This window comes from Peromyscus maniculatus, chromosome 8 (assembly GCF_049852395.1).
Source record: "Peromyscus maniculatus bairdii isolate BWxNUB_F1_BW_parent chromosome 8, HU_Pman_BW_mat_3.1, whole genome shotgun sequence".
NCBI classification, from domain to species: Eukaryota; Metazoa; Chordata; class Mammalia; order Rodentia; family Cricetidae; genus Peromyscus; species Peromyscus maniculatus.
Genome location: NC_134859.1, coordinates 95,793,560 through 95,810,120, shown reverse-complemented (window position 1 = coordinate 95,810,120; position 16,561 = coordinate 95,793,560). Strand labels below are relative to the sequence as shown.

At 37.8% G+C, this 16,561-nt stretch overlaps 1 protein-coding gene across 10 annotated transcripts in view; it reads right to left on the bottom strand.

The window, feature by feature from the left end:
* Positions 1-16,561, bottom strand: part of Cep112 (centrosomal protein 112) — a 432,181-nt gene that overhangs the window by 381,498 nt on the left and 34,122 nt on the right. For 8 of the 10 annotated variants that reach the window (XM_076543620.1, XM_076543621.1, XM_042283013.2 and 5 more), the window contains exons 5-6: positions 9,276-9,369; positions 7,694-7,771 (exon numbers count right to left, since the gene is read on the bottom strand). In XM_076543620.1, the coding sequence (XP_076399735.1) occupies positions 7,694-7,771; positions 9,276-9,369 (172 nt within the window). The remainder of the gene's footprint in view (positions 1-7,693; positions 7,772-9,275; positions 9,370-16,561) is intronic. The other 2 variants (XM_076543622.1, XM_076543625.1) reach the window with 1 other exon arrangement.

The following is a 16,561-nucleotide window of genomic DNA, read 5'->3' as shown; positions in this document are numbered from 1 at the left end:
CAACTACAGATTCTGACCCCTCTGTCCAGAAGCAATTGCTGTTGCTTACTTGTTTAACTATTTCATATTTATTTAATAATTTCATAGCTTAGTCGGACTATTTTTGTGTAGTTTGTTTAACTCACAGTGTAAAGACTTGGTGTCACTCTTCAATGGGTACAATACTGGTCATACACATAATCAGCTTTGGATGCTATTGGTTTTAGCAGGGCTGTCTCTGTTTAGATGTTTCCATTCCTTGTATTTCTGCTAAACTGGATATTTAGTTCAGTTTACCATCAAAATCTCCATTGTTTCCTTGGGCCTGGTTAGGCTTGATCTTCTCTACACAGTTTCCAACACACTGAGTCCTTGGTGCAAACTGACCTCACTGTTCTGGACTGCCTGGGCCCTGGACTAGATCTCTGGGCCATTATGGGCACCATGTAGATACAGTACCTCTGGTCTTCTTGGCTTGCCACCCTTGATATGCAGTCTGCACTATGAATTGAAGGCTATGTTCTACAAATGGGGACTGAGTGAAGAAAGGCATCCACACCCCATCACTCAGCTACATTCACCAGAAGCTTACCCTTTTAACTAAGACTTCAAATGGCTACAAAATGCTGGCAGCATACCGTTCCCTAAGACATACAATATCTCCAGAATGGAAATTGAGGGAAGGGAAGAGAGAGAATTACTACCTTCTTGGTCACACCCAGTGAGGATGTGACTTCTATAATGCTGAGCTAGAGTGACAAGAGAGAACGATAGTAAGTCATGGCCTAAGTGCCACAGAGTTTTGCTGTTCTTAACAAGCTATAATTGGTTTTCTTGAATACACGTGTAATCATTTGCTCTGTGTCCTTAGGATGATTTGCAGATATTGTTAATATTTCTTATTAATTGTGCTGCTTAGCAAGAGAGCAAGTCTCTACAGTTTATAATGCTGCTAATTCAAGGGATAAGACTCCTCTACCTTCTTTTATGTCATAATCATTCCATGCTGTTAATTTTCCATGGAGACCTACTTTAGCTAGTAGGTGTGACTAAGAAGATTGGAGTCCTCTCTCTTCTCTCAGTTACTAATCAAGAGCTATATGGATACTGGTCAATAGCTCTAGCTACTGAGTGGCTCTAGCCCACACCATTTCTGTTATTGGTCTCGAATTTGATTTCTCTATCTGAGGGGTTATAATTACAACCATTATAGTCAGGTTGTAAGACTCAAAAATGGGGACAAGGATGGTTTGTTTCTCAGTGGACAACTAGCAGGTTTTAGAGCCACTATTAGTTCTATTACCCCTTCCGCAGAAAACAGTTCTGAGCCCACTTCTATTGTTCAGGTCCCTACAAAGCTATCACAGATGTACCATCTAGGACTACAGCAACAGTTTGAGTTATAATTCAATTCTCTAAAATTGTACTATGATATTTCTGAATGTATTCCTAATAAAGGCACCATGGCAAAAGGTCAACATGTGTGTTGTTTTATACACACACACACACACACACACACACACACACACACACACACACACACATCTCCCCGCTTTCTCAGATCACCCCACACATTAGCACTGAACATTTCCTTTTCAGTTCCATAGGCCAAAATGCTGAGCTCCCTCAAAGTCTGTGTCACTTAGAATATCATACAGCCCCATTGATTGAACACTCCGGAGCCAAGTGATGAGAGAAAATACAAGGGAAATATATGTAACCTGCATGGCAGTCTTCTTTGTGCAACAGAGGTACTGCTCCCTGGCTTTGTACTGACAGACAGGCCCCATTCACTGCCACTGCACCACAACAGGGTTTTAGGCTGGACTAGGGATAAGGCTAGGAAAAGAAAGGAAGGAAGGAGGGAGTGAAGAAGGGAGGAGGAGGGAGGGAGGAAGGAAGGCAGCATTCCCACTGGCTTTTCTTATCTATTTCCTAGACCTCTAGCTGAAAAGATGGGTTTTTCTGTGGATTTTAACCATCTAAGCCTACTCCACAAGTCCCCGATTTTGCCTACCCTGGAGCCAAAGCTGGGAGTTAAAGAAAAGCAAATACGCAGACAGGCACCAAGGAAACAGCCTGCTGCATCAGCCATGCCTGTGCTCCTCTCCCATTGGCCTGCTTTGTTTACTTTTCAGCATCCCCAGGCGGCTGCCTCCATACTCTGTCTAGAGTTATCAGTTATAGGAGTTAGGCTGCAAGAGGTTATTATTTCATTGTGGAGTGAAACGCAAGTTTATACTCACTTTTAAAAGAAATTAATGTTAGTTTCTCAAATAAAACTCTGAATATAGTTTCACTTCCCAAATGCAGGCTTGGGAAAGTGCTATAAATATTTTTATGGCTGTGTTTGCTTTTATGAGTAAAAACTATTTAATATAAAAATTAGAAAACATAAAATGTTAGGAAAACAATCACTCATATTTTTCCACATAGAAATGATCTTAATATTGTGAGTACATATTTCCAGACAGTTTTAAACTTTCAGGGAAATTAATCTTCCCAAAATGTTAAATTTTTTGTATAAATGCCCCTAGAATTCTCATTAAGATGACTTGTCCTACTCACAAAATCTGATATTTTTATTCATGTAAGAAATATCACAGGAAAAAAAGAGAAGTCCAATATACCGACATGTTCAACTTGGTTTCTCCCTAAGATTAAGACATAAGATGAAAATGAGTTTCTGTCATAAATGGAAAAGTATTAGATTGCCAAGATAAAATTGTATGAAGTAGCTGAACTGATGTGGCCTGTGGTGAACACTATCGCAGCTCAAGGTGCTCTATGAACCAATGCCAGGCACTTTCTCAATCCCTTCAGTGAGATTACTGGAGGGAGGGTACACAAAGGACAAAGAAGAGAAAGCCTGAAAGAAATGAGAGGAAACAGGAGAAAGACAAATCTGAATGAATGGTCTCAAATATTATCAGTTCAATCACAATGTAAAAGTAACTAATACATTTTAAGGTAAAATTGATCTTCCTACAAAGAGTTATTTTTCTTTTAAACAAACAGTAATGACCATGATTTTGGTGCTACAATTCAAAACCTTCATGTAGTGGAATCTTTTCATTCTGTCAGCATTGTAATGGTCCCATGTACTTCTATCCATAGAAAACAGGAAAAGGGATGAGAGTACCTCCTAATTTGTTTATGATAGTAACTGCCATTGGTTGTTACAGTTACTCGACTTATAAAAGAAAATTCATAAACACATTCTAGAAACACGTAAGAAAATATTTATTGGAGCTAAAGAGTTGGTTCAGCAATTAAGAGCACTAGCTGCTCTTCCAAAGGACCTGGGTTCAATTCCTAGCAGCCACGGTGTAGCTCATAACCACCTGTAATGATGAAGCAGCTTGCTTTATCTGACTTTATTTGTATTTCTATATCTGCTTTATTTGGATGCTGTTGCTATGATGACAGTTTGTTTTCTCCTCTCTGAGTGGTACTGGGAACTAAAAGGATGCTCATTAATAAGACCTTTAATTAAAACTAGAAGACCTATCCATCCCACAGATGTACAAGCAAAAACTCAGAAGTGTAAGTCAGATGAAAAAAATAAAGGAGCCTGATTCCCCTAGAAGTTCACGGATTTTTAATAACTGGATCCAAAGATGTTGGAATGGATGGAATGCTTAACAACTCAAAGCTAATGTGAAGAATGAGCAACCTCAATGAGGATTCAAATAAACAGATGATGAAGTACAGAAGTAACTTAAAGATCAGGGCAGAAATTTAACAGCATGGACAAGAAATCAGAAAGGAGATATGAACTCTGAAAGGCAAACTTAGAAATGAAAAGGTCAATAAAAACTCAAACAGAACTCCATGGAGAGCATCACCAATACACTGCCCAGGCAGAAGAGAGAATGTCAAGAACTTACGATGAGGTTATACAAACATTATACTAGATAACAGTCAAGGAAGAACTAAGCAGTCACTGCAAAAAACTAATGGCTGAAAGGTGAAATATTTTTTAAATGAGAGATAAAACTTTCATTACTACTTTAAAAAAAAATCTTGACTTCAAGTATACACTAGAAAAAATTAACACATTCCTGAAAAAAGAAAGCATATTTTGAGAAAAAAATGTATTTAACAAATTCTAGAAAATCCAAATTCTAGAACAAGTCCAGCATCAGAATGAAGAAGGTACTGATAATGGTGGCCATGTCAAGAACGTAGCCTTACCTCACAGCACAGATCAACTCTAGCTGCAAGCTGCTCCTTCAGAGAACAAAGAAACAAAGATATCCAGACACCCACAGATGAAACTGAATGATGAAATGAAAACAAACCCCAAGCTTTTTACTAACGTTAGAGTTTATTCCACTCTGATCAAGAGATACAGGTTAGCCTGGTTAATGCAGATGCAGTATAAGTCTATAAGAATGTAAAGCTTTTCTATGTTATAGGATTTGTAAATCTGTTAAATAACAAAACGGTAAAACAAATTCTCAAGCAGGACTAGTTTTAAAGCATTACATTAAAATATTTTTGATATTTAAAAAAATTTCTCATGTGAAAGATTTCATTTTCTGGACAGTTAAATAATCACGAAGAAAGGAAGGTACTAAGAAATGTGCATCCAAAGCTCCAAAAGGCTCAGGGCAAAGGCGAGTTGAAAAGAAAAGCACCACGATTTCATTTCCTTCTTTGATGTTGCTCTCTAGCAGAGGCCATCTGTCCTTCTGTGGAGTTTCCTGTGCTCTCCCATGCTGGCAACAGGACTTCCCTCCAACAGCAACATCCCCTGCACCTTCAAACATGACATGTTCTCCTTCGGGCTTACTGTATTCCTGCCCAACAATTCCACTTATCCTTTCTCTGTAACTAGCCTGTTCCCAAAATTAATAGGAGAGCCACGTTGCCTTCATTTCACATCTTGTTTCCACCCTTCTAACTGTCCATCCAGGACAGACACCCTCCTCTCTCCATCTCCATCCGCCCCATTATTCTCTGGAGTCCCGGGAAGTAGAGAAAGCTAGAAAGTAGAGAAAGTAGAAAGCTGCTCTTGCCTCTTGGCACCAGCTCCACTACAGTAAGTCCAAAAGGTGCCTGCAGCCTTTGAATTTCATGAGCTCAAGCCTTTAATTCTATAATTAATCTTACCATCTCTTCAAATTTGGCCAGTCTAAAACAAAATTAAGTTTTAAAATAAGTTCCTCTACCTGATAGTCAATTAAGTGGCCAAGTCAATATTTCCATTTCTCAGTCCTTTACTGAGGTCAGTCACTGAACATCCTTTACTCTTCCACAGCTTTTCCTTCCTGCCCTTCCCATTTAGCAGCAGCCACACTAACACATGCTGCAATCTCAACACATAATGGGTAATCAGTCTGCTTTCTTTGTGTTTACTCACATCTAGTATAGCCTTCATAATGTCATTAACAAAATTTGCCTAAAGCATTTTGTTAAAGACTAGGATGAGTGAGAAATGAACAATTTGTTAGCTGGCTGAAACTGCTACAAATCTTCTGAATGATACCTAAATTTTAGTGTAACCTAAGTAACAAAATACAAATACAACAATTCTGGTCAAGAACTCATATTAGCAACAAACTGAGAGCAACTTGGCTTTCCAGTAAAAGCAGAATACTTCAATTTTAGACTCCATATACAAAAGAAAAAGTAATGCTTATAAACTTAGATAAAATTCAAAGCTGTAAGTCACATAGAATTTATCCAATTTTATTTAAATTTTGAATGTTATAAAGTCATATAGAAGAAAAGAAAGATTAGTCAGGTCAAATATCTCTTAGGTGGTGTGTAGAGAATCAGAAGTGTTTCAAATTTGGAATATTTTCATAAACTTTATCAACAGAGTACATCTAATCCAAAAATCAAAAATTCAAAATGTTCTAAATTCTTAAATATTTTGAGTGCCAGTGATACTCAAAGATTCCATTTGGAGAATATTTAGATTTTAGATTTTCAGAGAGATTTCAGGGCCTCACCTGTATAACAATGTTAATCTCTGTGCTAACATTTTGTGACAACTTCATTCCTCTGATTTTCATATCTTTAAAATTTTAAATTCTTTTTATTCTTACAGTGCTGGGATATAAATTCTTAAGTGGCAAAAGCATAATGAAAATCATTTGAAATCCTTTTTAATGTCCTCAAAGCAAATGAACAGTGTATATGAAAAATAGAATATGAAAGGAGAGAGAAAACCTCCAGGCCTTGTTATAACCTGAAATCCAAAAGGAAGCTTCTCAGCCAGCATGACAGGGCACACCTTTATCTCAACACTTGCCATGCAGAGGCAGAAAGGTTACCCAGGAGTTTGAGACCAGCCTCAGCTACACAGTGAGTTCTAGGCCAGCCAAAGCCACATAATGAGACTGTCTCAAAGAGAAAATGAAAACAGTAAAGTCTCAACTTCACACCTAATACAGTCCAGCCTATCAACACTAACTACCCAATCCTTAGGTAATAATAACTAGGAACAATCCCATACAACCAGTTTGGTTCACTTACACCAACAAAGCTTTTTCACATTTATTGTTGCCTTAAATTCCTCCTGCCCACCTCTGCAAACACTTCCACCTTTGTGAGAAGGGCCATCAGGCAGAAAAGGAATGTCAAGGAGTCCTCCGACACCTCTGTTTCACAGGTGCCGTCTGGGCACATAAACACCAGTATGCAGACATCCCCTGGAGTAAGTGGCTCTTTATAAATGACATGGCCCTACAAGGCAGCTGCTCACAGACTGTCGCTGCAGACCTGTCCCCTTCCTAACTTCTAGGTAAAGCGAGCCCTACTCCTTACCCACCCACGGTAGCTGCCAAGATCTCCAGCTTGCCTTGCCTATCATTCAGGGCTCCTTTTCCCTCTTGGACTCCAATTAATCATCCTCAAATTCCCTTCTGGGTCAATTCTTAAATTCTTTATCTACTAAACCAAGAACCTGGGAAAGAAACCTATGTCCATGGTGACATTTGTACATGAAAATCTCTGTCCATCATGGCAATTCATTCATGAAGCTTCCTTGAGTTTTTCTTTTTTTTTTAATCTGAATGACTTTCTACATGTTCTTATTCTCTTCTTTGCCCTCTACCACAGCACATTCACAAGCCACATAACAACATCATGAACAACAAAGCACTTGTAAAATGATGCTTCCATATTATAGCACTGAAAAATTCTCATCAGTAAAGTGATATCACAGGCACCATACCTTTCATTCACCTCTTTACAAAAAAAAGGAAGGAAGGAAAGAAAACAAAGACTTTTTTTTTAAGTTGTCCTATTAAGCCATCAGTGCCCTCATACATCTTGCTTTACTACACCTCTCTTGATAAGGTCATGAGGGTGACACTCAGTGGTTAACCTACACAATCTAGGTTCATGTACACACAGCGAGGAAATCACCGATGATATGGAATGTAGGATGCTAAGTGACATGCAACCCTACTCTACTTTGTGTATAATTTAGTTTGGTATTTTTGTGATATATCATCTTCAATTACTATTTAGCTATTTTATGTGCCTGACTTATTTCATCAACAAGAAAGTTGGCCAAGGACACTTTACATTTCTTTGGAATATTCTCTTTACTTAAAATTCTTTCAGGGCCAAAACAGTAATAAATGTTTAATAACCGATGTTCACTGAATAGAGTTAAATTAGTTAAGATATTTTCTATACACAGTATGACTCTGCCACATTGATATGCATATTAAAAAAAAAAAACTGGTTTTACCCCAAGATTCCAACTATTCAGGCGAGCATCAATGTCACTCTCATCCAAAGAAATTGGAGACTTTTTTGAATGAATTTCCTGAAATACAAAATTAAACAAGGTTAGAAGAAAGGAGAAAAATAAATTAAAGAGGGAACAATGGAAGAAACAAAGGAGAAAGGAGGAAGGAAAAATGGGGGAGGGGGAATAAGAGCAAGAAAAGAAAACAAGACAAAATATAAGTCATTCAAAGTAACGAGTGTTTGTGTACTTACTTGGTGATGTGGTCTTGCCCACAGAGGACAACTAAACTAGTCTCTAACTAATGACTGTTTAGTACAGATGCTTAAGGCAATGAGATGCCTTAACAATATATTCACAAAGTAACCAGATTTCAAAAAAAATCAAAAGAATTTTTCAAAAATTAATCCAGACTCTTCTCTTTAAGCTTCTTCCACAAAGAGTTTTAATTGTGGTGTACCACAGTAGCTTGAAAGCAGGGGGGAACTTAAAAAGATGAATTATTTACTCTCCTTAAAATTAGTTAACAGAGAAGTTTTGTGTTGATGGCCAAGAAACTCTTTGTTCTTAAATTAATTCTCACTAATACACTGTATAAAAAGAGAAATAAACTCGAGACTTGCATCATGAAAATGCAATTATGTGATTCTACTTTCCTCCTGTATAATTCATAGTATTACACATTTATCAACCACATTAAAACTAATCAACTAAAGACAGCCTAGGAGCTATGCAGAGAAATGACCAATGATCTGACAGCTGTAGGTGCAGCCGAATAGAGTAACAACTGTTTTTACAGACCTGACACTTTCTTCTGAGCTAGGCTCTATTGCCAGGACATGCTTCCGCTTTGGGAGCACCTGGCTGCTAAACACTGGGCGGATCTACCCATGACATTTACACTGAAACACAGCAATGAAAACAAGCACTGTCTGACACTCTACTGATTTCCCCTGTTCAATTAAACAAGGAGTTTCTATTCTTTCTACCTTTAACAATTTGAGATGACTTCCACTGGTGGCCCCTTCCTTTTATGTGCCTTTTTGTGAACTTATGATTTTCCTTGTAACTCAAAGTCACATAACCCAAGACAGCCAGCATTAGGTAATAATGACTACACACAAGAACATTTTCTCCCTTTACACAGTTTATTCAAATCAGTCTATGATAAGCACACTGATTTGAGAGGCATTTGTATCTGAATATATAAACAGTTTATCTTTAGTTTAAAAAGCATTTATTTCATCACTATAAATTAATTCACTTCTTAATTTTATGATCACTAGGAATCTAATCACTCAATTACTGAACTGAGTAAAGGAGAAAATGAATGAAAAATAGGATGTTTCAGCATCACTTTCTGGTGCTCAGGAGAAATGATAGGCTGGCCAGTATTGTTCAGCATCAGTGAGCAAGCAGAATCACAATGCTCTTTTGGACATCAATAACATCCACCAGAACTTGCACACTTCATTTTTTAACTTCAGACTTTAAATACTAATTGGAACTTTAACAATTTGAAACAAACTGTGGGATTCTTTTTAAAAACATAGAACCAATAGAAGTAAAAATCTGATCTTACGCAGATCTTTGAAGGAATATGTTGTCTGTCTTCTCGATAAGTTGGACTCATGGAATGGGACCTCGTTCGAAGCTTTTCAGTGCACTGTTCTCTACTGAGACACCAAAATAGTAACTGTTAAACTATGGAGAACTCAGAAGACAGAGAATACCCAAAGCTAGCATTGCCTACCATTATAAATGAGATGATAGTTCATATTAATGTTGATTCACTCAACAGAAGAAAAACATTCATGTAACAAATGAATAACCATTTGTACTTCTCATATTTTATTTCACTTACATTAAATGATAAGTAAAATGTCACATAAAGGCCATATATTTCCTTAAAAACAAATACTATTTTCAAGTGAGATTCTAACCACATGTATTTTAATCATTTCTTTTCCTTTCCTTTTCCCAAGTGTTAAGGAAAGAGAAAATGAAATGTACATTCTTAAAGAAGCATTGTCTTTAGGTTAGCAAATTTTGTTACATTCAAAATGAAACCTTAGAATATATAAAATAACAAAACTTCCAATTGCTTGAAGTTTCAATTAATTTGAAACCATATTAGAAACCACAGAACCCACAAGCTATTAATTTAAAAATAACTATTGTTAATTCAGGCAAAACGCTGTAAGTTTCTAGGGCTGGAGAAATGGCTCAGTAATTAAGAGCACTGGATGCTGTTCCAAGGACAATTCCCAGAACCCACATGGCAGCTCACAATCACCTCTAATTCAGTTCCAGGGGATCATCTGCCCTCCTCTGGCATCCATGTACAGCAGGTCACACACTTGTTACACAGAGATGCATGTAGACCAAACACCCAAACACATCAATATATGTTTTAAGTCTAGAAAAGGGAAGTTCTTTTAATAGATGTTACCAAAAGGCTCTTCTCTACTATGAAATATCCTATAAAACACTGTTTTCTAATATTACACATTAGGCCACAGTTTTCCATACATGATTTAATACCTATGGCCTAAGCAACAGCTTCAGACAGAGGAAACAGAAACTGATGAGTAAGCATAAACACTCTACCATTCTTGGTTTGGCAGCTATAATTACTACATTTGAAAACACTCTGAAAATTATATTAAAAAGAAAAGCCTAGAAATAAACAATTCATTGAACTTTGTCATCAGCATGGGAGTACAGAACAAAGAGCATACATAAGGATGAATAAACCTACAGTTTCTCAGAACCTAGTTCCCAAAGGTAAGTTGGGAGGACATCCATATATTTAGTTCAAATAACTAATATTCAACCATAAACTATATTAGAATTTCTTTCCTTCACAAGCTTCAAGCCATAAGAATATGTGAAAATGACCAAAGGGACAGCTGAGCAGAAAATATGCTTGCTGCCATCAATGTAGGGGCATGTCTGAGTTTGAGTCCCAGAACCCACACAAAGGTGGAAAGAGACCCAGTTACACAAAGTTCTCCTCTAACTTCCATGTGTATACTGTGACACACACACCCTCACACATACCCAAACACAATAAATAAACAAGGCAAATTTAAAATGAATGCCCAAAAAGGCAAACCACTAGATCAAAAAGACAGTACTAAAGTAATGTAGGGGTTAGGGTAAAATAAGACTAACAAAATAGCATCCTTTGGGTTCATTATGAAGCAAAGCTTAATATCTAAACAAGTTGTATTGAAGAAAACCACTGATTTTTTATATGTCTATACAGCCTCTCAGCTGTGTAAATAAAATAGTTAAAAGCAAAGAGAAAAACAGGCAGGCAATAATTTGAGGATAACTTCATTAGTCAACATGACTGAACTTGTACAAGCATTTAAAATTTGGTTTATAAGAGGATACACCTGACATGCTAAGCAATGGCCTGTTCTTTTTTGAGAATTGATTAAACAATCATAAAAAGAGCTCTAGTTAAAAATTGAAAAATGGTTAAATATTAAAAGTACTTCTCACAGAAAATATTAATAAAAAGGAAGCCCTGAAACATTTATCTATTTATTGCACAGGAGCATTATAAAAGGACAGACTATTAATTCACATGTACCTGCTCCTAGATACCAAGTAACTGTTTTCCCTTCACAATAAATCTGAAAAGATCCCTACCCCAACTTGTCATTTATTTTTCAAGTAACTACAAGATGACTTTCACTCATTTTACCCTTCAGACCTGTTCTTCAACCTACCCTTCAGTAGCTTTTCTCTCTCTTCCCACCATATAAATGTGATGATCCTAGACTTCTGCATTTAACCTCAATTATTTTAATGTTTTCTGTTTTTCCTGATCAATCCAATCAATAAATTGGTATTTCAAACAGCTAAGGGCTTTGCTTACCAAATCTGCAACCCTGGTTCTAATTACTCTTAGCCTCCAACTCGATCACAAATACAAACTGAACACCACTACCTCCAATTCAACATATCCAAAACTAAACTCAGTAAGAGGTTCCTAAAACAGGCCCCCAACAAAGGCCAAGGACAGCAGAGACATGCAGAAGCCAGCTTTGGGAGGAGGTCAATACCGTTGCTAAAATCTGGCTGGTATAAGGAATACCAGGCACAGAAGTTTTATTCCACACCATGAAGCTGTCTTCAACTGGAAATACAACTAACTTGAACTCTTAGGTATGTACAAAGACAGCCTCAAATTTACAGTGACTGAACTAGTGGTCAGAGTGAACAGTGTGACAGTGAGTAGGAGGAAAGCCAACCCTACAGGTCTCTTTGTGCATAACAAGTGCTGCTGCCACACAGAATACCTGGTCCTGATGACTGCATAGTATACAACTGGTACATAGGACACGGTCATAGCAAAATAATGTATGGTTGTACATGTGCCCAATTAGTAAAGGGGTGGGTTAATTTCAAAGTTAACAGGAAGAAAAAATTATTATCTTGCTGTGAAATAATCCTTCTGTATACTGGGAAAATGTATTGCTCTCATTGTTAATAAAGCTGATTGGCCAATAGCTAGGCAGGATTTGGGGGGTAGAGAGAATGCAGAGAGGAAGAAGGGAGGAATCAGAGGAGTCTCCATGAAGACATGGAGAGGAAAGAGGAGGTGCAAGATGAAAGATGAGAGGTCATGCCATATGGCAGAATGTAGATGAACAGAAATGGGTTAATTTAAGTTGTAAGAGCTAGTTAGTAATAAGTCTGAGCTATTGGCCAAGCATTTATAATTAATAATAAGTGTCTTGTGGTTATTTGGGAGCAACTGCCAAGACACAGAGGAACTCCACCTACAGAATCTTAGTAACCTTTCCTGACATGTTTTTTACTACTATTAAAACTAGAGAATATACATATTTTCCCTTTTACTTTTTCTTAGAGCTAAAATATTTAACCTTTCAAAGTATTCCAAATACAAGTGAAATGTAGGTTTGCCTTGTACTGATAAAAAGCTAGGCAATGTTTCATGTAATGGGATTTAAAACCCAAAGGAAGATAATTAAATGTTCCCCACAAAAGAAACTTTCTACGAGAAGTAATGCCACCAAGATGGTAAAGTGGGGATCTGCAGAGCTTCCTTTCTCAATTCATGAACCAATTCCCAGTGTGAGCCATCGAGGCACCGGACAAGAGGCTCCTAACCCAAAGGCAAGGGTGCAGGCACATCATTAAAGCAGGTAGAAGGGGACATCTGTACCATTTTCTTACATAATTCCTCCTCCCAACAGAACTCCATGTGATGGCAGATGGGATCTCCAGCTCCCAGCTTCACCCAGGGTGAGGAGGAATGAGAAAGGCTGCACACCACCCTACTGATTTCCCAGGTGCCACCTGGAAGATTTGATTTTGATTTGATTCCAGTCTCACCTGAATCTGAGCTCTTAAAGAGTGTCAGGTTGGGAACTGGTAGAACACACACAGCATGGACTCATGCAGTCAGTAGTCAGGGCATCCCATTAGCTCAGCACAGAATAACTAATTCATCCAAACTCTGTTTCTCTCAGGGAAGGAAAGAGCTGGGACACACACCTAACACTCTGGTCTTGTAGATGGATGCCCAAGGATGATGTAGGCACTGACAAGACCAGAATTCTCCAGATGACTGGGCTACTAAGAACAAAGGCTATTGCCTTAGATTGGTATGCATTCAAAGACAGAATCACTTTCTCTGGTTCAAGACTCCACTGGAAGGGAAAGAGAAGAAAAGAATATGTCTGATCTTCAAACCTTTTCAGGAGCTTCTCAAGGGACTTGTTTAACCTGTTGTGATGTTTTGACGGGGTCAAGTAGAACCTAGCTGCACAAGGGAAGACAAAAGAAAAAGACAGAGTTGGGCCACGGTGCTATTGCTCCAGAGGACCCAGAGCTGGGCCCTGGTGCTAGGGCTCCAGAGGACCCAGAGTACAGGAGCAGCACCAGTGCAAATGAGAGGTTCCAAGCTCATGAGAATAAGAAAAACCAAGGAAATAATCCTCAGGAGTTGGCACATAAAAGGCAGAGGGCACACCCACAGAAAAGGTTTGCAAAGGCCCCAGAATCTCTGCTCCAGGCAATTCTTAAAGGTCTCCCATTGTACAAAGAAAGTCCAGAGACTGGAGTGAGGATTGTTTTCCAAATACATAGAAACCAACACAAAGTGTTAAGGATTGTGTATGATGGCCCAGACAAAGGAAGAAATCAATCTCCTGAAACGAGCACTAAAGAAACAGAAGTCTAAGAATGACCTGCAGCCAGTATGGTGCCTCATACCTGTTAATCCCAGCACCCCGTAGGCAGAGGCAAGAGGATTATCTTGAGTTTGAGGCTAGCCTAGACTACAAAATGAGTTCTAGGTCAGCTTGATTTATGGAATGAGATTCAAAAAAAATCTGTCAAAAATACATAATAAGTATCACCAAAATGGTCAACAGGCTTGGAAAATTTGAGCATGAAAATTTAAATAACTGGATGTGAAATATTTTAAAGAAAAAACAAAAATGGGGACTAAAGAATATAATAACTGAACTAAAAACTGAACTAGAGAGAGGGCTGGATAGCTCATAGATAGCTCAGCAGTTAAAAGCACTAGCTGCTCCATCACAAGGACTCGCATTTGTATCCCATCACTCACACAATGAGCCAAAGGTCCCACAAACACCCCTCAACTCCAGCTCCAAAAGATCCAACACCCTCTTCTGGCCTTCAAACACACAGATATCCACATACACACACACACACACACACACACACGTACCTACACAGAGAGAGAGAGACACACACAATAAATAAATAAATAAGTAATGTTTCTTTTTAATTAACTAGAGGGCCTCAACGTCATCCATTAAGAAGTACACAGAAAAGAATTAGTAACTCCAAAATCAGCACATTTGAAATTATCCAGTTTGAGAAGCAAAACTAAAAAGGAATGGGGGTGGAAGCAGTAAAGGAAGCATAAGGGACTGCAAAGTATCATCAAGCTGACCATCGTGCATTGTTGTATTGAAAAAGAAAAAGCAGAAAGGGGCAGCAAGACTGCTTACAAGAATCTGCTAACAAAAGGACATCCAGATTTATGTAGCTTGAAGAATTCCAAACAAACCAAATGAAAAGAGAGCTATGCTGCAACACATTATGAATCACACTGTCAAAAGAGGGCTTTGAGATTAAAAAAAAAAAAAAAAAAAAAAAAAAGAGCAAAGTAACTAATATACAGAGGAGCCGCCACAAGACTTCCAGGAGACTTCTCTGAAGAACCCTGACAAGCCAGGAGCAAGTAGGATGATATATTCAAAGGACTGAAAGAGAAAAAATGGACTACCATGAATATTATGGCCTGCAAAGCTTTCCTCTCTGAAAGACAAAGCCTTTCCCAGACAGAGTCACAAGCTGGAGGAGTGCACTGTCACTAAAGCTGGCTTAAAAGAAATGCAGGAGGGATTTCCCCAGTCAAAAGGAAACTAATTAGCAACATGAATAAGCATTTAAGTGTAAAGCTCACCAGTAAAGACAATTACACAGGCAAATAAAGATTAGTCCATTAATGTAATGTTAGCAAATTAATCTTAAAAATAACTACAAACTACAGTCATTTGTTAATGATAGATAATGTAAGAAGGTGAAAACTGGAACATTAATAAAAATGTGTGGAGGGAATAAGAGTAAAGAATTCTTGTATGCAGTCAAAGTTGTTATCACAAACTCAAAATACACACGTTCCTTCCAAGCCCTTCCCAGTGGATGCCTTCAAGTACTAAATCTGTATGCACTAAGAGCCACAACTACTAAAGAACTATGGCATATCAAACACACCACAGATGTTCAGAACAAAGAGATCCATGTTGGGATGGAGCAAATGCCACAAGATTTCATCATACTACCTAGATCACTACACAATATAAAAAAAAATGGATGGTTATCTCTGAAAAAAAATAGAATTCTCCAAATACTATTCCCATACTACAGTTCACTATAAGTAGCCAAGACTGTGGAAAGTAAAACTGTGGTTAGACGGACTACTGTAACATATTAACTAGAACATGATTTATTCAAGTTGCATGGTAACATAATTTTTTAATGTAGTAAATATAAAATATATAAAGACAAACAATCAAAGCATACTGCAACAACCAAAAACAATCAAATCACAAAGAAAAGCAATAAAAGAAAAAATTAACAAAGGAACTATAAACCATTAGAAAGCACGTCACAAAATGGCCATACTAATGCAAAACTGGGAAACTAAACAGCACACACTTTAACCAATGGATCAAAGAATAAATAAGCAAGAAATTTAGAAAGCACTGAAACAATTGAAAAATTACAACATAATAAAATGGACAAGATGAAGTGAGAGCAATGCTGAGGAGAAAAGTTCCAGCTACTCGAGTCTAAACAATGAAGAAAAACCCAGTCAACAACCTAAATTTACACCTTCAGAACTCAGACAAAAACTTAACCCAAAGCCTACAGACAGGAGAAAATATTCAGATTATAGCAGAAGTTAAAAAATAAGGATTAAGAAAAATCAGTAACACCAAGAGTTAATTTTCTGAAAAGATCACCAGAAGGGCAAACTTTCAGGTACAGGTACTAATGTAAAAGGGTGGGGGACTCAGGTAAGATGAGACATTATAGAGGAGACGCTACAAGCAGTTTATCAGAAACGAAAAAGTTTTCCAGAGAATACTGTCAAGAGTTGTATGCCACCACAATGGATAACCTAGATAAAATGGAAACCTTCCTGGAAATACACAGCCTGCAAAATCCGTATCATGTGTGAGGCAGGAGGGGCAGGAGCAGCACAAGTTCAAGAACAGCCTGGGCCATGCAACGAGCTAAAGAATAATGTGGGCTATGCGTGCAGCAGCAATCGGGGGAGGG